Genomic DNA, 23324 nt, shown 5'->3' on the forward strand with positions numbered 1-23324 from the left:
CCCAACAACTCCAAATCCTCCAGAGAGCTCTCTTAAAACCCGGCTGCCTCTTCATCTTATCTGCCGGATCAAATCCTTCATTTCAGTCGCCAACGTGTGATATTCGTGCTCTTTTCAAAGCGTTGCCAAAGTAAAAAAAATAAATAAATAACAAAAAAATACAAGAACAAATCACATCGTTTCCTGTGTTCACAAAGCGATAAATAAATAAATAAGATAAAGCGAGAACAAAATGAAGACGTCATATTTTGAAGGCACAGACAGCGTTTTGCGCCACAAACACAGGCTCTCGGCTCTGTTCGCGGCTGATTGGTGTGTCAGTCAACACAGGCCGGATTTACAATGCCTGCTCAAATCTGATGAGCCCCACGCCCACCTCTGCGTCAGATCTCGGCTGGATTTGAATGGGCGGCACAACAAACACAGTCACATTTGAGCAGGCAGTTGAAATCAAGCCTGTGTTGACATACCAATCAGTGGGAGGCCAAATTTGAAATGGATCAGATTGCCTCGGAGCTGTCCAAACCAGAGAAATGCGGGGCTCATGAAGCATAATGTGTGATGAACAGAGAGATATGGTCTGTCCAGCCATCCATCAGGCTACCTGCCTACATGTAAAGGAAAGGAAAGAAGCAAAAAAAAAAAGAGAGAGAAAAAAAAGATGGAGAAAGGATGATAGAAATACTGAGTTGTATCTCTAACGTGTGGTGACAGTCCTGTTTTGTCTGCTGTGATGCTCTTTGGGGCTTCTGGGACTGGCAGAGCGGAGTGTTACAGTGTCATCGGAGAAGAAGAGATGTAGCCATCATGAGAGTCTCTCTTTCTGCTTTCGCATGCCGCTGTGAATAACTGCTTCCTGGCCAGCCTGCCCACAGAAGGATTTATTTGAAGAATTGAAAGTGTGGTTTGTGTGACCTCAGAGAGCCCTAGCGCCGGTCCGCGGATCCGTGCTACAAGACGCCCCTTCATTTCTAATTTACAGCCCTTCTGGAGCTGCTAATGTAGAATTTCTCCAGGATGTATTGCTGATGAGAAAGTTCAGCGAAGGCTCATGCTGTACAGTGTGTTACTGTAAATTACGTGGCATTCTGCGCTAATTTACGCCCGACGTCCTCGGCTCTAGTGTGAGGAAAGTCTTTTTTTTTTCTTTTTTTTTGAGTTCAAGCAAAAAGTAAAATCACTCTCAATGGAAGCCAAATTAGCACAGTACTGTTTTTTAGAAACAGAAAAGTTACATTATCTTGTTAAGCAAATGAGTATAACACAAAAGACACAGCTGTAGTTTAACAAATGGGCATGATTAAGTGAATAAATGCTTCTTATCGATTTTTTTTTAAACTGAATATATTACATGGTGGCAATGAACACTGAACTTAAAAAGAATCTATCCTCATTGGATACAACGTTGACATTAGCTTGGTCTATAGAGAATATATAATTCTAGACAAACTTCACTTAAACATATTTCACAAAATGCTTATTGAATTATCATTAATTGTGCCAACATAGACAGCATTCAGTAAGAGTTGTTCATTTTCATCCCTCACATCAATTTGTCTTTGAAAATTACTCAAGAAGGAAATCACAGTGTTTTTACGAACGTATTCCAACCACATTAAGGAACGACGTGAAAATAGGCAGAGCTTTTGTACAAGCACTCGTTTCAACCACAGGGCAGCTCAGTGGCTTTTGTCAAATGCCATTGTAAAAATCATCAAGCAAATGCACAAATATGTTGATCAATGTTCCAGTTACTACGAATCAGAGGCAACTCTAAGCATGTGGGTTCTAAAAACCCAGATTTAAAAGAACTTTTTAATGTTTTGCCATTTTCTGCACGTTTGTTCCAAATTTGTGGTGCACAGAAGCTGAATGCTGTTTTTCCATGTTTGGCCAGGCACCCCGAATGGTTGCCACAGGAGATTCAAGGATTTTTCAAACATCCTTCGAAGCAACACATCAGTTTTTTTGTGTGTTTTTTTTCCCCTTTTCTTTTTGATAAGGGAATAACATCATACCACGATATAAAGCTCAAAAAGTCAGATTTACACAGTATCCCAAACAACTCCAATAAACTAACCTGTTCAAAAGAAATGTGGCAAGCCCCTCTTTCTGCTACCCCTAAAATAACTAAAAGGTAAGCAATTACTTCATTTTTTCCAAACAGAAACCAGGCAATCTAGGCAAGGGAAACGTTCTCCACTGCACATGCATGCAAGTAGTAGCAAAATTGTTCGGGGCACAACTAACAGATAAGATATATTTATTTACTGGTTCTTAAGTGCTCTCCTACACCCCTTTTTAAGGCCGCTCTGGGCAACTGCCCATATAGCCCATAGCAAAATTCACAACTGAGTCGGGGTGATTTGCAATGTTAGTTATTTTCTACTATGTTTCTGCATGCATAAAGCCGAAAAGCTACATCTCGGTCATCTGGTCAGAGCAATTTCTTTCACATCTTTGATGGCTTGTAACTGTGTCTTTCTTTCAACGTTGCCTTTCTTTTTGCCCCTGATGCTGTTTGTTAGGTAATGTTGTCTAACAAACCTCCAAAGTCTTCAGAGAACAACTGTAATTTACACAGAAGTGGTTTTCTAATTAAGTCAAGTGAAGTTTATTTGCATAACACAAATTAGTAGTAAATCATTACTTATTAGGGGACTTCTGTCAGCACCCGTTTCTTCTGTACTGTATTCATGATTGTCAGAGTAAAGGAGGCTGAGCGCAGCCTCACATCGTATCACTGTTATGCTCTACTTTGTGTTAGTCTTTTACCTAAAAACATGATCAAATATACTTAGAGTTGCTGTTGTAATGTGGCAAAATATGAAAAAGTTTATACTTTTGCATGCATTTTGTCAATACTGACATCTGATCAGTTTGAAACCAAAAAACTCACAGAAAACACTTTTAAGGAATCCCATTGCAGTCTCACCCCTAACAATGTAAATGTAGATAGATTCAAACTGAGAGCGCTTCTGACAACAAACTTTTTGGAATCACAGCAACTTGGCTGACCTTCAACTTCAGTACATGAAAGGAAATACTGGTCCAATACATTTTTGGCCCAACCCTTCAGTATTTAAACGGTGAAAAATTAAGACTGTTATAGATTTGCTCAAGGGGACTATACACCATGTAATCAAAAAATGCCAGAAGATAGAAAATTGTGGATAAAAAGTTAAATAATGAGGATTGTACGAGAAAATTTGTGTGCGAGTCAAAAGCTGAGTTGACACAAGCAGAGGGGCTGTCTGCAAGCTACAAATATGAACATATACTGTGTGTTGGTTTGCGACCCAAGAGAAAAACAGACCGGAGCCAGCAGTGGTAGAGTACTCAATACTTTTCTTTTTTCTTTAGTTCAGTTCAGTTCAGTTCAGTATACAGCATGGCATATCAGGCCACAACAAGAAGAGCAAAAAAACTTCCTTTCACCTGAACCATCTGGCTTTTAAATGATTGGCTCCCACCAGGACTAATTGGAGGGGTGGAGACATTCACATTTTCAGACAGAAACAAACAAACATTTGCACTAAACTATTCCTAAACAATGTCTACAGTTACAATTAACTCAAACAAAAACTATCTGGGCCCAAACAAAATTCAAAATACATCTCTCCTCCCTCTCAGAAAATGGATTTTCCCAATGAGGCTGATTGGTATCACCAGGTCCTTGTCAGCACTGCTCATGGGCGCGCTTCCATGGCAACACATGACCAGGTGACCTCAAAGAGAGAAGAGGATTAAAACAAGTAAATAAATCAAAGTACTTCCCAAAACAATACATTTACACAAATAAATTAGAATTTATAAAACACAAAAACAGCACCTGTTAGGGAGGGGGCAAATCCCTCACACTTCCCTCCCCTTCAGGAGACTCGCTGTGACCACAGCGAGACAAGAAGTCTGCAACTGTATTCTCCTTTCCTGGAATGTAACCTATCTTGAACCGGTAAGGTTGAAGAGACAGGAACCATCGTGTGATGCGACTGTTTGTGTCTTTCATGGCCTCCAACCATTTTAGTGCACGATGGTCAGTCTCAAGGGTGAATTCTCGCCCCTGCCATCTGACTTGGACCACCACCCAAACCAAACCCCACAGACTTACTCTGCATTAAGCTGGACTTTTGTTGAAGGTTGTATCGGAAGGTTTTTGGTCCCCGTCTTGCAGCCAGGAAGTTTTCAACCAGTTCTGCTGCTTCTTGTGCCGATGCTGGGCTCCTCTCTTTGACCCATACTCTCAGCTCTGGTGACAGAGAATTATAGAACTGCTCCAGGATCAGGATCTCCCCAATCTCATCCTTTCTTCTCTTCTGAGGCTGTATCCACTTCAAGTAAAGGTCTTTCAGACGGTTGTAGAACTCTCGGGGGGTTTCATTCACACGGACCTCTGGCTCTCTAAAGCGTTGTCGGTACACTTCTTCATTAATTTCATACTTTGTCAAGATGGCTGCTTTTACTTCACCATAGTCACAGGAATCCTCTGCAGCCATAGCCACATACGCTGCTCGGGCTCTGCCGGTGAGATGAGGTACCAACCTTACTGCCCAGTCCCTCTCAGGCCATTGGTATGCCGTTGCTAACCTTTCAAAGGTTGTCAGATACTGTTCAATGTCCTCTCCCTCCTCAAACTTTGGAATATCAGATTGAGTCCAGACTCTTTGTTTTGGCTCGCCTCTAGATTTATGCCGAGAAGCTGGCTCTAAATCATCTTCTGAAGAGGAGCCTGAATGAGAACAAATTTCAGTTTTCTGCTTCTTCTCCAAGTCATCTCTCAGATTGTTAACTTCAACCTGCATCTGGTGCCATCTCCTTTCTTGCTTATCCTCTTCTTTATCCCATCTGTCAACAAAGTCACTCTGGAACTGAAGACATTTTTCCAGCATGGCAGCAATGTTCTTCATGTCCACMGATGCTGTTTCATCACTGAACTGCCAAGTCTGCTGACCTGTAGCTCCATCCTGCTCTGCTTCCTCCACTGGAGCCGATTCTGCAGCTTTAGAGCCTTTTGTCTGCTGCTTTGGACCCATAATTAGCAGTTATCTGCACATCAGCGTCGCATCCCACTTCTGACACCAAGTGTTGGTTTGCGACCCAAGAGAAAAACAGACCGGAGCCAGCAGTGGTAGAGTACTCAATACTTTTCTTTTTTCTTTAGTTCAGTTCAGTTCAGTTCATGGCATATCAGGTCACAACAAGAATCTTCCTTTCACCTGAACCATCTGGCTTTTAAATGATTGGCTCCCACCAGGACTATTGGAGGGGTGGAGACATTCACATTTTCAGACAGAAACAAACAAACATTTGCACTAAACTATTCCTAAACAATGTCTACAGTTACAATTAACTCAAACAAAAACTATCTGGGCCCAAACAAAATTCAAAATACATCTCTCCTCCCTCTCAGAAAATGGATTTTCCCAATGAGGCTGATTGGTATCACCAGGTCCTTGTCAGCACTGCTCATGGGCGCGCTTCCATGGCAACACATGACCAGGTGACCTCAAAGAGAGAAGAGGATTAAAACAAGTAAATAAATCAAAGTACTTCCCAAAACAATACATTTACACAAATAAATTAGAATTTATAAAACACAAAAACAGCACCTGTTAGGGAGGGGGCAAATCCCTCACACTGTGAATAACACAGAGTCAATTACAGTGGGACTATAAAAAGAGATGAGTAGAAAAGCTGATGCTGTCCAGGTAAATCAAAATGCTAAAGCAAATAAACAACAGCCACACAGAAACAGTAGCTGCTGCAAAAGGAAACCGAGAACATTTGACTTAACCTGTTATTTGCTTCATATCTGTTCAATTCTTCCAAACAGCTGGTCCTTGAAAATTTAACTCCCACTCACAGAGCATGCCCATCCATTAAAGTGACAGGATTCAGTGCCGACTTGTGCCGCGATGAAACCGAGGCTCTGTCTGACATATTAAGATTGCTGTCACAAGCTGTAGCAGAAAAAGCATCATGACGCTCATTTAAACATCACATTAATATGTTCTGTTGCCGCCAGAGTGATGGAAGGCACGGACGGGCCTTTATGTTCTAGTGGATGCTGTCAGCTCTAATAATCGACTCCGGGTTTGGACTCGGGCTGCTACAGATTCGAGAAATTGAAATTTCCAGCAGTTATGTTTCTTGGAAGGTTTAAATTTTGATCTTGAATATTCTGCGAAGGCAGGAAGAAGTTTTCAGAAAGTTCCAAAAGGGGAGTGGGGGCTTGTTTTGAAAGACGAGCTGACAGAGCTTGGGCGAGACACTTCTCTTTTCTTATTTCTCTCGTGAATCACATTCAAAACAAGCTCAGGGATGAAAATACTGACCTTGAAAACACTGCAATAAAATGTACTGAATTTATCAAGCAAATGGCATTTGGTGCCTTCAGATATCTGAGTGCAGGTGACATGTCAGAAACGGCAACACTGAAAATGATCGATCCTCTTCTTTAGTGCACCAGATAATACATACGGCAGCAAAAGAAAAATCCCTCAAAGCTACACAAAACGTCGATGCTTATAAACATCAAAACAAACGCAGGAAAAATGTCTGAAACTGAAACTTAAGTTGTTTGGAGTTAGGCCAACAAGACGGACAATCTATATCTCTCTAACGTTGCCATATGCTTTCTGTTTACTCCAATCATAATTATTCATTTAGGCCTAAAGATTAACCTGCGTTTGTTTGTATTCATATAATCTTGCTGGTTATTACAGCGATAGTCTCAGACGAGAGTCTCAGGAGGATGTCTTCAGTGTAGGTAGATGGAAACAAGAGGAGCTCCATCCCTGACCGCAGCTGGGACAGGCTGTAGCTGTGATCATGACTGCAGGCTTGGGGGGGAGTGACACAGCTGTCACCGCGACCGTAGCAATGACAAAGCTTTGGCTTGTTATGATTCTGGCTGTGACATTCGTTTTTTAATGGGTGTCGACGACTACACGCAGCAGCTGTGCGAGGTTGTACTGACTGTGCGCGCAGTCCGATCTGTTCCTGAGCTCAACGAATAAAAAGGAGGTACGTCGTCGAGGCCCTGTTGGTTAAACATGGACATCTGGATGTCTCTAGAACACCGAGGAGTAAAGGAAAGAAGCAGCTGAAGTTCAGACACGAGTCGTTATCCGACCGCCGCGTCGCCCATGCCGATGAGTCGGAGCAGCTACACGGAGCTCGGTTAAGCAGCAGCTGGTAAATGAGTAATGAGCAGTGTCACATCACCTTTGCTTGATTTTTCAGCTTTATACTTCCAGACTGACAGAGTATCACAATCCTCTAGGTGAATAATAAAATAAAACTCTGGATGGTATGCAGCACTGAAGTTTAAATAGACTTTGAGTTCAATTTTCTTCCAAATGGTATCAAGGAGAAATGTTCTCTATTTTAGCTTTGTCTGTCTTGTCTTTTTTTGTTTGATATATACTCCTGGTTACAGGTGTGGGATATAATACAAAGGCAGGCCAGAAAAGAAGGTTACAAACTGACTTGCGATCCGAAATTTTCAGGACTTAAAAAGTTGTTGTAACTTCACAGTTGACAAGTTTTAAGTATTTGGTACTGAGTGTACCGGGTGTTAGTAAAGGTACTAGGAGTTTGGGTTAGTGACTGTGACAACTACATTTGCCGACACACAGATGCCTTTGACAGCATGTTAAGCAGTGCTCAGTTTTCAGGAATGGCTGAGCAGATACCCATAGTGGCCTCTGTTGCTCCAGGAAAAGTACATTTATATTCAGGTCCAGTAACTTCGATGTAAGAGTTTTTATTCTGATCTCAGTTGAGATTATGATAACCTCTGATGGATTTTGGAAGACACTAGAAGGCTGGAAATGGTGGAGGAGCTGCGTGGCCGACTGCTGTGGGGGCACCCCCTGGATAACTTTCACCAACCAAATAACATAAAAAAATAAATAAATAAAAATGGTCTGTTACATCAAGTTTTCCATCTTAAAAGGGGTAAAAACGTCATAACAGTTTTCCTTCAAATATTGGGAGGGATGATCTGAATATGCAGGAATAAGGTGAATATATTACGCTAATCTTCTACACCATATGGGCAACATGACTAACACATCTGTGACTGCATGCTGTTTCATTAGTACCCTCTCAATTAATTTGAATACAACATGGAGAGTTTGTTTCAAGCCTGAAGAATGGGCCGAAAAACTTCCAATAACTTAATACCTTCAATGTCAGAACATCCTCAGCGTAAAAAGCATGAAATACATTTACAAAAAAAAAAAAAGAAATGCAAAAATGGAAACACATAAACAAATGAAATAAAGTCATTCAAGCAAAATATGAAATATTTTAAATTCACAGTCTGTAACTAGATGAACTTTCTTCACCGTTCCATTTATTTCCCTATTTGAAATGCCGGCAGAGCGCCACCTGCATCAAATTAACCTAACGGATGTTGAGAACTTTCAAACTTCTTGTTTATTCCACCAAAACAACATCAACTCCAGCAATGAGAATGCAAATAAATATGACTTTCCTTGTTTCAGTCACTCTGAGTCACCACACAGAAACATCTAAGACTGTTGATCAAGGATTTAGGACATTATGGACATCTGGTCCCCACTTTATCTGTTGTTTGGGTGGATAATCGAAGATGATAATTAAACTGGAATAACACCAACTTAATTGAAGAACTTTTCCGCTCGTTTCCACTGGCATTATTCAGATTTTTGCTTCCTTGTTGAGACAGTTTGCAATTTGCAACAGCACAGCATCAGCCTGATAATTAAAGTCTATGAACTCCTAATCTGACCATCTGAACCGATTGTGACTGCTTGCTTTTCCAACCACGTCAGGATGCTGAGCTGCTGAGGGATGTTTGTTCTGACTCAGAGTGGAATGGAGTGTCATGCTACAAAAAGGGTGGGGGGAAAGTTTCTTCAAAGCCATTGCAGAGTGTGACAAGCCGAGAACATGCTGCCAAGTCAAATACAGGCTGGAGCTTTGTGAAATCCCTGCGGGTCGAGCCCAATTGTCATCAAGTATAATTCTTCCCCTTACTTATGCTCCATTTTTATGCAGCAGACACACCAAACAATGATCAAATTACTTGTGTTTGTTACCGTGTGAATGGCAGCTAATGATATTAAATCCAACAGTCAATAGCAACATTAAAGGATGTAAGAGATGCCACGCGGACCACCCTCGCGCTGCCAAAACATAACAGACCTGTCGAGGTTTGAAGTGCGCCAAGACCTCAGACGGTGTCGGGCACTGTGATGTTCCGAGCACTTCCTTTCAGTACTAGAGATGCGAAGTGGGATCTCCGTGGACTGGACTTGTTTTCCAACACACTCCATCAGACTGAAGTCGAAGGAATTTAGCAACCAAGTCAAAGGCGCTCAGATCCACCTCACACACATAGTTTCAGACTGTGTAGCAAGGTGCATCATCCAGCAGAGAGAGTTTGTAACCTCCGGGGAGGAACTGTAAATGTAGCGCGCGTCAAAACAACATCCTGTGACGGGTTCCTTTCTTCCACTGGTGCATCCTACTGTCATCGGTTCTCCAGGTACTCAGCAAACAAAGAGTGACATTCGTATGTTGAAAAAAGGAATATTAATCATCATGCTGACGCACTAATGGTCTTGTTCTGACATTTGCATGACCATAGCGGGAAGCTAAAAGGGTCAACATGGGCACAGCCCACACAGCTGTGTTGCACTGCCTTACATTTATTATTATTTGCTTCCTCGGTTTGAGATCAGATTTCTAGTGATTTCTGGAGAGAAATCTTTTTAATAACACAGAACTGAAGAGGCTATAACACGTTGAGGTAGTTAGTATGTGGTGGCTTTTCGGCTGTATTGAAATTTATGTTTTTCACAAACCTGCAATGGAAACACTTTTTTCGCATCACACAAGTTGTGGAACAAACAATGCAATCATTTTACTACAGGCGGAAAAGGCAAATAAGAAGGCAGAAAATGGTGGGAGGATGATTTTGTGTGAACAAACTCGCTCACATTTGATTTTAATTGCATTTCCTATTTAATGGAAAGACTGCAGCTGTGACATTTTGTTTTTTCGACATTTCTGCTAATTCCTACACTAATTCCACTTTGCAGGAATTAAAAATGGCCACAGGAAAAAAAAAAAAAAAACATTATTGTCTTTAAGTGTCCTCATAACTGAGATTGGATGGTAATAGTCGTTTTTCACTAATGTGGCAGAAGATCAAAAGTGGAAGAGCCAAGGTAATTTAGAACTACTGCAAAGAAAATGAAGTCTCAGTGAGAGGTGGTCAGTAGGCCAATGACAGATGGACGTCTCATCTGTGAAGAGGCCGTTCAGCCATTTGCAGTCCGAAGCTCTTTGTCCATAAATGGGCAGATAAGATTCGAGTTTGGTTCTTTTCTCTGCCCGCTAGAGTTTCTTCAAACTGTGAAAATGGATTTCCCATAAGTCATAATCACGACAGAACGATAACTGACAGTGGCCTTTCTCCACTCCCACGACTGACAGGAAGAAGTGCTGTTGCCACTATATGGTGGTAAAATGTCAGCATGTCCCTCAAACAGGAGACACAGGCGTACAGTTGTGTGGAAACCATTTATACAATTGTTACTGTAAGAAAACTAAGGAGAAAAAAAGATTTACCTGTTTATTTCTTTGGTTAGAACCAAAAAAGAAAAAAAGAAAAATATACTTAAAAAATGTCAGGCACATCTTGCAAGTTCAGAGTTTGACCATCAAGTTCCTTAAGAACTGCCTTAAACCTTTATAAGATGTGTTAGAAGCTAATGGGTCCTCTGATATTTTGGTCCACATTAACTCTGGAGCATCACACAATTGCTGCTGATTCGTCTTCAAATGTTGCTTTATTTCACTTAGATTTCTTAACCGGAAAGCTGCTGAAGTATTTTAAATTATTTTTTATGTTAAAAAAAACTGTGCAGCTTTTTGATGTGGGGTAGTATTATGTGGGGAAGTAGCCATCAGGAGGAGATCACACTGTGCTTATACAGAAATGGACATGGCCAGGAACAACACTGAGCTAGGATGTGGCATTTAGACAATACTGAGGAGCCCCAAAATGTGTCTTCACCCCACAATGACCTGACTTGTTGATGGATCTATGTTTTCACGTTCTTTACTCTAGATTTGTGGCGCTGCAATCTGAATGGCACAGCTGAAATTGAGACTCATCAAAGCAGGCTAGGATTTTCCAATTTGTTCACACAAAGTGGCTGCTGAGGGTCATAATGGTGCACACCAGGTCTGGTAGTTTTACTTGAAATTTCATATTACTTAGCCCCTCAAAATACTTTAAAACCATTCAAAATGTTTAACACAGAAATTGTTCCTAAATCATCTATAATACACATGACCAGCACAAAGAAAAAAGGGGCAAAAAATATCAAATAACCGGATAATTTTACTGAATTAAATTTCCACAGTAATGTTCATGTAAAGCCTCCAATTTCTGAAGTGGTCAACAAGAAACCAGCTCTCTAAATTAATAGAATGGCAGGCTCAGGATGACATATGGTGAAGTAGTCATTAAAACCACTTATTTTTAAGCTAAATATCCACAGAAAATTCCATGGTAGCCTAGTCAGTAGTTGTCAAGACATCCTGAATAATCTAGTCCTCGAACCGACAGACTAATGGAGAGCAGAACAGATGAAGAGACTTTACAGATCACCAGCTGGCAGCTCTGCAAAGTGTCCGAATCATTTTGCACCGACTGCTCATTAATTCCATTGGGAAAGGATTCTTTTTTCTTTTTTTTTTTCCAAAGCAGTGCATCAAAAAGTTTTTGATGCACCTAAGAGCTACCAGAGGAGGCCTCGCACATGTTCGCTTTAAGCAGCCAAATTTGTGAAAATCTGAGCATGGGAAGAATTATGGTGTTGAATTAGAGTGCAGTACCCCAACAGGGGACGAAAATAAAATAAAATAAAATAAAAGATTATTAAACAAACAGGTCAAAGAGAAATACTGGTCTGCAGCAGACCAGAGGAGGAGGAGGACCGGTTCAACTAAAGATCACATTCAACTTCCATCTGCGCCTGCAGATATGCTTCAGCATAACTGAAGCAGTTATGGTTGCAGAAACAACCTTTTAGTGAGCTCCAAAGTGATATTGAAACTTAAAAGGGGCAAAATAGAAACAATAAGATTTTAAAACATATTTACTACAAGTAAACTCCTTAAAAAAAAACTAAAACACTTTGTAACTTGTGGAAGTGACCGTCATTTGAAATTAAAACACAGATCTCGTCTCATTTAAACATCTGACTTTCTGTTCTGGAGTCGTCCCTGCTGTTGCTCTGTGGTGGTGTCATCAAACAAAGATCTAAAGAGCTCATTAAGGCCTTAAGAAGTAAAAGAGTGGAGGACACAGATGAGTTTTGGCACAGGAGAACTCATGGGATTAAGAAGACATCAGGATTATTTGAAATCATTTTTGTGGTTTGTGAAAACACAGACAAGTGGCAAAAATTTGAGGTGACAGCTCCTTTTCTGAAAAAAAAAACTGCTTGAGGCAAGAAAGTGTCTTGCAAAGAATTGAAAACCTTTGAACTAATTTTATTTTTAACCTTTTATTCATAGTTCTGCCACCGATGTCATTTTACTTTATTAAGATTTCATGTTAGACCAACAGCTAATCTGCATTATTGTGAAGTCAAAGAAAACGATCTTCCATTTTATCTAACTTTGGACTTTGACTGGACTGCTTTAATTGATACAATAATGGTTTGATGTAAAACCATGCCGGTGTCAGTCAGTCTTTCAGTAAAGATCGTTGTCTTGGTTCAAAGGTGAACGTCATTTTCTATCTCTGACAGCTTTTCTTGCAGAACTGCTTTATATTTCAGTCCATTCATGTTCTTCATCTGTGCTGAAGAAAACCATCCTCCCGGTCTGTGCTGCTACCACTATGTTCTATCAAGGTGATAGTGGGATCCATTGTGATGTGGAGTGTTGGTTATTTTCCACACTAAGCATTTTTGCATGGAGGCCAAAAATATCATCTTTGGTCTGATCTGACAAAAGTGCTTTTCCACACTTTTGTTTCTGACGGCGTTTACGACGGACTACACAGAGGACTTCTTTCGACAAAGTCTTCAATGAATATCGGATTTATGAAGCACATATCTTATAGTTGTGCTGTGAACATATTCTCAAACCTGAGAATATGAACCACCCACAGCTTCTTTGGGTGGTTTTCTCTTTAAAGCACTCCTTGCCCCACCTGTCATCTCAGGCAGATGACTTGCAGTTTGGCAATTTTCAGATGCGGGTGGAATATCAACCCATTTTCAATCCAGATATGCCCACTTTGGGCTATTAAGAATGCCTGTTCTGCCTTCTTAATAGCTTAAACATTAAAAAGTTCAAAGTGGGGAAAATTCTCATCAATTAGGTTTTAAGAAAAAATAACAAAGTGCATTGTTGATATCTGAGCGAATGTCAGAAAATAGGCTTGAAAAACACATTCAGTGGGTTTGAGACGAGAACAGCAGGAAAAAAAAAGAACATTTTGTCATTCATTTCTGTTTTGGCATTTTGCTCTTAAGAGAACATCATGATCTCACACTTGAAGCAATGCTAAGTGAGACGGTCAAAGAGCTGGATGTTGTTTCATGGCCCGATCCTGCATAAAACTTCTCCTCAACTTTATCTGTGACCGGTCTCTGTGTTCCTTAGCTGTTGTGATGCTGACTAATGTTCTCTGGCTCACTGCTGGGGCTTTGGCAGAAAAACCAGGTTTATACAGAGTTTAAGTTACACACAGGCAGACTACATTCTTACTAATGACTGCTGTGAGGCATTGCCCCAGATTTTATTTATTGTGTAACAGGGTAAAGGGCACAGAAAATAGGCAGTGCAAAACAACATGTGAAACTCTTGTCAAACAGGTCCATGTAAGAAAAAAAAAGTAAAAACAGAACCAATTTTTTTTTTTGTCTTCACAATTATCATCTATTTTTGTGTGTTGAACATACAATTCCAATAAAATAAATTTATTATAACAAGATACTGAAAGGTCTAAGAGTAATAAAAACTTTGCAAGACCCTGTAATTTGATGCAAATTTTCACTGTAGAAGTTGCCATGCCAACTAACAGAAACAGCATAAGCAATTACTATTCTTATAAAAATTTCAGTGTTTTGAAAAAGTTTTGAAGTCATCAACACCTATTTTTTTTAACAATGCTACCATAATTTTCCAGTAATATACTGATCTGTTAGCCAACTAAAATGATGCTTTCAAGGCTGGAAAGTTTCTGCACATCTTTAAAAGATAAAAAAAAAAAAATGCATACATTTTCAACTCTCTTCTGCCAATATAGTGTAATTGAAAAGGATTACAAAGTAATATTAGAATATAATATTATTTGGCCACATTATTCCCCCATCTTATATGGAGTTTTTCCAAAGTAATATAATTCTCAGTCCTTGTGCTTGTAAAAGTCTTTTCTGGCTCAATATGTTGTGTCTTTATTTATATAGTAGGAAGAAACATTTTGTCATGCAGCTTCTCCAGTCTAAAAAGAAAAAAAAAAAAAAACAGGCATACAGAAAGTGCTGCAGATTATAGTAGCAGTTTGGATCATTCATCAAATTCTCTGTGAAATCTTAGAAAAAAACCCCAACTATTTCCCTATAAACATTTCTGTGCAATACACTGCATGAACATGTTGAATGAATCAGCTCGTATGTGGCACAAACAAAAAGCGGCAAGGTTTGTAATTTGGATCATTTGCTTAAAACTCTCTCTTGTTTGCCAAAATGGCACTGAATCCTAGATGGAGCCAGATTATTTTTTTTCTGCTTTTGACCTTATTTGTGCACCCAGCCAGTCATCCTTGACACAGAAATTGCCCCCTTACCAGCTACTCACACACCGAGCATGTAGCATCCTTCCTCCCACAGAGACGTATTTAGGTTCACGCTTAGTGACCAAAATGTTCCGCCTGAGCTAAAGGAGGAGAAAATAAACCAACATAAAGACAAAAAACAAAATCCAAGCTTAGTTTTTCCACTTAGTTGACACAAATCCCTGCTGCGAAAAGCCAGGAGTTTTCTCACTAGTCTGTTTAACAGACAAGTTAAGCTGTCCTCTCTTAAAAGTCGCCGCAGGCAACAATGTGGTACATTAGTGTCAACAGAGGACCGTGTAATTATTCCACACGGGACAAATGTGCTCAGTCATATGCTTAGATAGCATCATTTGTTGCACACTTTTCCCTGCTCTTCAATTTTATGGTAAAATGAGTTGCAGTGTCTGCAGAGCATGCCTGATAACAGATCCAAAATGTCACTGTCCGATGATTCATGCCGCGCTGCTTTACCGAGAGGTTGTACATTAAGCTCAAACTTTTCATTGACAAGATTAAATGTCACATATTAATTCATGGCTCATAAATGCAGCCCTCCTGTCTCCTCTGTGTCTGCCAGAATGATGCAATATGAATATTCTGATCAGTGTTCAGTGTTGTTGTTTCTTTCCCACAACTATGGAGTATAAAAGACATGCTTCATCTGACGTTCAATGACATCAAACCAGGATGTTCGTCATCTTTTTTAACATTAGAAATGTAAAAATAAAACACAACACAAATTAAAAAAAATGTTTTGTATTGCATTAGCAAACTTCCCATGAAGAATATTTGAAAAATGCAGCATTTATGATCAGTACGTGTATTCAGTGGGTTAAAAGATATTTAAAAAATACTTAACATAATTATCGGTAAAATAGTTTTTGCTACCCTTGATAAAAATATATAACTGAGTAATTTCTTTAAAGCTGCATTATGTAGCTTTTAGAAAGATCCTGATAATCTGTGAAATAATCAAGCTCCTCTGCCTCCTCCCTGTGATCCTACTGCCACCTGCAGAAATACAAAACTTGGTCTCAATCAGCCCATCAGAGCCAGGAAGAGTGTTTTAATGCTGTCAATCATGCTCGTGTTAATGTTGCAGCAGTGCTAATGGTGGAAAAACAACTTACTGTTACAATGAACCATTTTTACTATACGGTGTAGATTTAGCAGGGTAAGAGGCATTTCTTTTTGTCGTTGGTTGGATGAGGACACACACTCATCTTACAGCTACACAGTAGTGACCAGAAGAGTAAAGAAGATTAAAAACTCCCTCAAAACTGTAAGAGGATTGCTGCAAAGATTGACATCTTGGGGTCATGACAACAATTCGTTGTTATCTACATGCTCAGCTGGTTGCCGAGGAGCATTTCCCTGATAGGTTTCTCTGTCCTGCCGTCACAAACACAAACATGGAGTTTTCTAAACATTCAAGGTGAGTCTAACATGAGTAAAAAGACAAAGTATGTAGAAAAACACCACCTGTCCACCGTCAAGTATGGTGGAGGATGTGTGATGCTGTGGACCTTGAAAACCTTGCTAACCTGCCTGAACTCTTTAAAAGAGCTGAATGTTACCAGTAAGGCAAAAAAAATAGGTCAAATAGAATATAATAAGATACAAATACAAAACAAATGGTTCACCAGTCTCAGTATGAACCTCTTTCATGGTGTCCATCATCTCCATCCTTTATTCGCCTGGGAAACATTTTGGGGGAGCTGAAGAGAAGCAAGCATGAAGAAAAATCCACTAAAAGAGATTGTGAAAATAAGACTCGTCAAAGAGAATTATTGTGAAACGTCTACATATGTGCTGTCCATTTGGCAAATCTGTTAACAGCAGGGGTATCAGCCATAATGCCAAATTAAATGCTGGATTTTTTATTTGGAATATGTCACTGTGAGATTATGCTACAACAATAAAAGAGGAATTTTCTTCAAAGCTTTTTTTTTTTCTTTGCCAACAAAGCTTTCTGTGTATTTATGTAGTCCAATTAGTCCATCACAAGCTCAGGCTCTTTTGTTGTGGATTTTATTTCTGTGAATAATCCTAGGAGGGGAATTCTTGAATATAGGACATATATTTTTCACAGGAATGCTGTTATGGCTAAGCATCTGAAAAGTGTTTTTTTTTAACTGTATGAAATCCTTTGTAAAGGCTGGGATGTTACAGCAGCGTCCATGACCACTTTACAATCACACTGTGCAGGGATTTTATGTTACACTGGTGCAGCGCTGGATCACAGGGACACTTCTGTTTTTTTTTTTTTAAGCATTCAAAATAACAAAAATAACCTGCTGTGTGCAGCCACTTGTTTTTCTCCTCATCAGACTGACTCTGCTCCCTTCAGGTGCATGTCACAAGGCATTAGGAGCTAATTAAAAAAATCTCCACAATTAATTGCTGGAGACAAGGGTGGGGGACTATTAAGCCTGACACCCTGTGAGCAATTAGATCGATGTTGTCATGTGCTGAAAGGAGCCTTGGTGTTCACATTGTGAGGGTCCACCGTTCATCAAGGTCACATGGGATTGGTTAAAGGCTTTGTGATCCCCTGTGTGCATCCTCTGATGCGCGCTGCCACTAAAGCGTGGATAAAAACGCCCCAGCAGGTGGCAATTATAGGTTTTTTTTAAACATACGATGCTTGAGCATATTATTTGACTTTTAAAACGGGTTACCGTTTCGTCGCAAGAGATACCTTTGTAATCATCTAATCGGGGATTTACCGACTTGATGATTTTATGCATTTCAACAATATGGATTTACATTTGATACGGACGACCAATACGCCTGCGAAGCACTCAGAAATTGGCACAGACAGAATTGAGTACATTTATTGTAATTGTCTCTGCTGTGACTCAGTTGCTTTAAAAGCCACCTTTTAAAATGTCAATCGTGTTCACATTATGCAGGTTGCAACGTGCTCCACAGACATCTGTGTCGTACATTCATAAATACATAAGGCATTTATGTAAATATTACAAAAATAAACGGAAGTAAAGATGTTTGCTGCTGAATTTTAAGTCAAAGACACAAAACAGCGTAAAGATATCCAAAGTTTAGATAAACTGGAGAATCTCACACACTGAACACTGAAGGAAAAAAACAAAAACACAGTTTTTTAAATAATTGCTGTCTTTTGTGTGCTTTCAGTCTTCTGATAGGAAAGCAGTGAACAATGAGGGACAAAAATAAGATACCATTCACTTGGTTAATCATATATGAGGTACTATCTTGTATACAATGGCAAACGTTTAGCAAGAAACTTATTTTACTTACTTTGCGAAAAACTGAGTTACGTTCAGTTACGAACATCCACCAAATGTTCTGAGTTCTTTTGAAGAGATCCCGGTAACATTTAGCCAAATCTCACAACCGTTTTCTTGTTTCCTAGTGTCTCATTGAGGATCATGGGATAGAATCTCCATAGGAGAATTACATAATCTGTAAAACAGGTTAAATCTGTTTCGATATAGTCGCTTCAACCAAAAAGAATGAACTCAAAAATATATTCAGACATGTAATTGGTGCACAGTGTAATTATTGTGCAAGTGTTGTTTTGCTCAAATTTACCCACATTTATTCTAGTGTGAGACAATAGCCAACATTCAAACTACATAAATTGTGTTGTGTGTAGATTTTAAATGTCTCTCAAATTATAATAATTACAAAGAAAAACAAGAAACCAGATGGGGTGTTTCCTGTTGCGGAGGTGAAGGTCGCGTGTTCTCAGAGAAGCTTCCTAGAGGGCTCTCGAACAAATAATTCACTTATTTTTTCCCCTTCTTGGTGTACCTTGCAGAGCATGACTGTTCAGTTCATCAAAGATTGAAAGTACACTTAAAAAAAAGTAAAAAAAACAAAACAAAACTGAGCTGTGTGGACAACCAACAGAGACAACCAGAAACAAGTAGGATATCCTCCCATCTCCCTCTGGCGAGGATATGAATATTTCCTCAACTGTCACACTGCTCTTCATTGCTTTTTCATTTCAGCAAAAATCCCTCCTTTCTGGTTTACGCTTCAAGGTTAAAAACTCCAGCGATACATATTCAACTGAATATTCTAATTATTTCAGCTCAGTGTGTGATGTGCCAGTGATCCTAGGCAGCGAGGAGTTTTACATTATGCATCTTTCTCCTGATTTACGATGAGAGATGCATGATTATTAATCATCTTGTAGGTATGTCCGAAAATCCCTCATGTTCAAAAAAACTGACGCCAATCTTGTCTTCCATTTCCACCCACCCAAACACACACACACACCCACGCACACACACACACACACACACACACACGCACTCAGTGCCCCTCGCTGGTTTAATGATGGCATTCTTCATGCCTTTTGACCTCCGCTTACCGCCCCTCAATTTATTCCGACTTGCTTAGTATACTGCGGGTCATTTCCCAGAGCAATTTAACTCGGGGTTAAAAATTGATTTTTCTTAAACAGTAATGAAAGAATTTACATTATTCATCCACTTTAAGATTAAAATGAGTATATCAAATTCGACACTCTTTTAAACTGCGCTTTTAGAAACATTTACTCCTTTTGTCAAACAAAGCAAAAATCCGTGCAAATTGCTGCAACTTTGTCTTTGTGTCATTAAGCTTTTATGCTGCTAAAATATTCCAGAACGGAATCTCTTTGGTTTGATCCTTTAGCCAGAAAGGCCAGTCTAATTTGCTGTGGAAATTAAAACCACTCTCCGTCTCGTTTGAATTCTGAGTGCCTTACCTGCAGTTTGATAGTCATAAGCTGTGACTGATAGTTCCTCGGGGTTTTCTTTTCTCAACAGCTTCCCATTTGATTCATGAACAGTCCACCACCCCGAGGACATCTGGCCACTGAGCGCTGAGCAAAATGGCTCATTAGTGGAAGACTGAAATACACACAGAGAAAGCGGCTAGTTAGTCAACTGACAGTCCAGCACATTAGAAGCAAAAGATCCATGAAAGCAAACACAAGTCATTATGCTTTGACGTGCACATGGGAGGAAAACCAACAACTTGACTAACTCCTTCCTCCGACTGTAAACACAAGATGATATGAGACACAAAAAGCCTGACAGAGGAGTTTGTCATCAACACTTGGTCATACCAGGAAGTGTTGATGTTTTCACTAGAAATTAGTATTTAAACTTTTTTTTATTATGTAAAAGGCCAAAAGAAATAAACTGGCAGAATTTGGGCATTTTCATTTTAATGTACATACATAGTTTCTGTATGAGAGCAAAGAAATAAAAAAAAATGCATAAAAAATCTTTTAAATTAAGCTGTAGATCGTTGTTTCACCGCACAGAGCAAGGTTTTAAAAAAACAGAAAGTTGTATTTGTTAGTGGTCGTCTTCAAAGTGGCGACCACAGAGGCTCTGCAGATACAGCCTCGGTTGAACAGCAATGGATTTTATTTCGAATTGCAGCCTTCTGCATCGCAACAACCAAATCATGAGGAATGAGAGCCCCATCAATAAAGAAATCCTACAGGACTCAAAAACTTGCATCTTATAAAGACCTCAGGTCACACACACACCCCCACACGCACACACACACACTGCTGGGCTCTATTCTTGTACCATCTTCCTTCAGCCCTGGTGTCTCGACCTTTGTCCCTCCCCGTGTCTCTGGAGTCCATACATCAGTCAGTCCCATATGAAAGACCCAAGCAGCTCTGGTATTCTCAGACATTAAATGTTTTCTTTTTTCACTATTGAAAACCCCTTCATAAAAGCTGCCACAAAATGTGACAACGTGACCAGAGTGTTTTTCTGCTTCTGCTGGTCAGCTGGTCAAGTGACGGCTACTTCACTTTTCTCCTTAGAAAAAAAAAAGTTTGGAAATATCTACAAGAACATTGACAGGCCATTATCATGCTAATAATTATTCTTATTAAAGACAACAACAATTTTGCATAGTAAGCACCTGAAAACCGCTACAAAACTTTTAGCAAGGGTGACGCCTATATTTCTGCTGAAGTTTATGTATCGAACAATAATAAATAAATGCTCTATGTAACATTTATGTATTGTTGTTTTATCCAAGCAATAGAAAATATGCTTAAAACTAGTGAACAGGCCTAAAATCTGGGCTTAGTGACTCAGACCTAGAGACACATTAAGACAATTACAACGTTGGTCTTCTATCACTTGAATTGAAGGGCTAATGTCTCGGCAAGATCTAGAGAAACTCATCTGAGTGTTTACCTTTAGTTGCATTGATTGCTCAAGTCAATCAGTCTTGCTGCAGATGATCCAGAACGCTGCTGCTTGGATTCTCAGTGAAATTAGGAAAGTAGAGCACATCAACCCAGTTCAAAAGTCCTCTAGTTCTATGTGGCTTAGAGAATACACACTAAACAGACATAAAATACTTCTGTTGGCACCAAAGCACATCAGAAACTATTACTTTTATGGTGGAAAGCAACCGCCTTGTTGCTGAAATGTGCTGTACAAATAAACTTGACTTAAAATACGATTAAAAATTATAATCAATTTTATATTATTTCACAAGTCAATAATAACCGTTTAAATTTAAATAGAAGCAAATAATATTTTTTTAATTTATTTTTTGGTAATTGAGAACACCAGCCATCACGTCTTGGGGATCATCAACCGGCTCTGGCCATGTAAACATGTATAGACCAAACTGATTATCTCTGCCCGTCACATCGCTTCGCCACAAACCCACCGACGTCTGCATGGACAGGCCGATATAATCGGCTTACTGCGCCATCCTGCTCAGTCACCAAATCTGAATGGAGCATTTGTAGGGATGACATGGTACAGAAACTGCTGCATGAACCCGTCACCGGGCACCAGAGGAGCCCCTCGGAGGATTCCCCGACACAGAAACCGGAGTGCTAATGAAGCAGAGCGACGTTCGGGGGAACAAACACGGGTCAAGTCCGTGTTGTATTACAATGAGTTGTACGCTCACGGTGAGAAAACACCCTGAGCTTTCCGACATCTCCTCCTGCCACCAGCTAACCTCGCACCATCATCCCGTTGGCCAAATCTGCTCGGTGAAGCTTCAGAGTCATTTCAATTGGAAATCCTTCTGGCAAATATTAGTAATGCGCACACAAATCCCAGGCTTAGACATTAAAGCATGTGCTTAACCTGAGCCTCAAATCAAACCAGTTCCTGCCATTCAGGCGTTTGACTGCTCTGCTCTTTTTCCAGTTTTTTTTTTCCTCTGCTATTTCTATCATGCCGTCTTGCAGCCTGTCTCCACTATGATTACCACAATTTGCTTCATCTCATCCCAAGACATATTATCCCGACAAACTATGAGCAATATGACGATTATACTTTTGTGGGACAAATCCATCTATTTTTATCCAGTCTGTCACAAAGTTACAGCAGAAAGCTAACTATTTTCTCTCTCTTCCATGTTTTATGACTCATTATTTTGAACATTTTGAATTCTGAGCACCTTCTGAATGGCTTCTTTAACATATGCGAGCGCACACGTCAACGTGCGTGGCAAATTGTTTCATTTGTGGACAAAATCCTCAAGTTTAATGAAATGCATGAACTGAAATGTTAGCATCACAAATGCTGAAAAATTATATATCTATATTATTTGGAAAAAGAATGGTGCAAATATTGCAGTATGCAAGATAAAGTAGATCCAAAAGTTATTTCAAAGATTTGTACGCATGCAGTAGGTCGACCCAAAAATCCTAACACCTTGGAAACCAGAACAAGTTTGATTAACAAACAACATTTGGTCTGGTGCCTGCATAAAAACAAATTCACATTTATTTTTTCTTTTAACAGATTGCACTGAATTTCAGCCACTGCCAGTATAAACAACATAAAATGTGCAAATTGAATTGGTACTCTTTAAACATCACATCTTAGTAAACTCTACAACCCTTTGAGGTGGTAAAACAAATTACAAACAGCCTTTGTGCTGTTTTTAAAAAGCTTTTAAGTAATTTTTTAAGAAATGATTTATTTCTTTTATCCCCATAATTATAGCCTTTAGAAGCAGGCCATTAAAACAGGAACTGGACAGTATGGATTGTGTTTCACAGACTAACCCATTGCATAAAACAGCTGAACATGAGTAATAAAAGCTCTAAACAGAAACTGAATTGCTTTGTTGACTAAAATGGACAATCCCAAATGGATGCAAAGTCACTTATGGCAACACAGAAAACAGGATTGGTCCAGGCTTCTGAGTTTTTCTAAAAATCCTGCAAACAATCAAAAGGTGAGTGAGATTTGTGAAAGAGAAGTAGGCAGTTTTCCCCCCCACCCACCCAACACTGTGTTCTCTGTTATAACACTAAGCAGAATCTTAACTTCAAGGGGAGCAAAGAGTTAGTCTAATGTTTTAATTATCTGAACCATCAAGGAGATTGCAGGTGTTGATTGTGAGGAAGCTGGTGCGTAGGCACATCCTGGCAACACAACAAAATAATTAAGTGAGCACTTGCACTCTTCAGATATCC

The 23324-nt window shown here is 39.6% G+C and overlaps 2 protein-coding genes across 3 annotated transcripts in view; both read right to left on the reverse strand.

Annotated features, from left to right (window-relative positions):
• The window catches only part of LOC103478349 (protein lifeguard 1), a 30443-nt gene extending 10704 nt beyond the window's left edge, over positions 1-19739 (reverse strand). Inside the window, exon 1 of one of the 2 annotated variants that reach the window (XM_008432113.2) lies at positions 19602-19739. The gene's annotated coding sequence lies outside the window, so the exon portion shown is untranslated. Of the gene's footprint in view, positions 1-9195; positions 9249-19601 lie in introns of those variants that run through there. The other variant, XM_017309427.1, reaches the window with a different exon arrangement.
• Positions 3292-5172, reverse strand: LOC103478351 (uncharacterized). Its single transcript, XM_008432114.1, has one exon. It carries the CDS (start codon positions 5031-5033, stop codon positions 4044-4046), a length of 990 nt encoding a protein of 329 aa, XP_008430336.1. The 5' UTR covers positions 5034-5172; the 3' UTR covers positions 3292-4043.
• Positions 19740-23324: the final 3585 nt, after the last annotated feature.

This window comes from Poecilia reticulata, linkage group LG16 (assembly GCF_000633615.1).
Source record: "Poecilia reticulata strain Guanapo linkage group LG16, Guppy_female_1.0+MT, whole genome shotgun sequence".
NCBI lineage: Eukaryota > Metazoa > Chordata > Actinopteri > Cyprinodontiformes > Poeciliidae > Poecilia > Poecilia reticulata.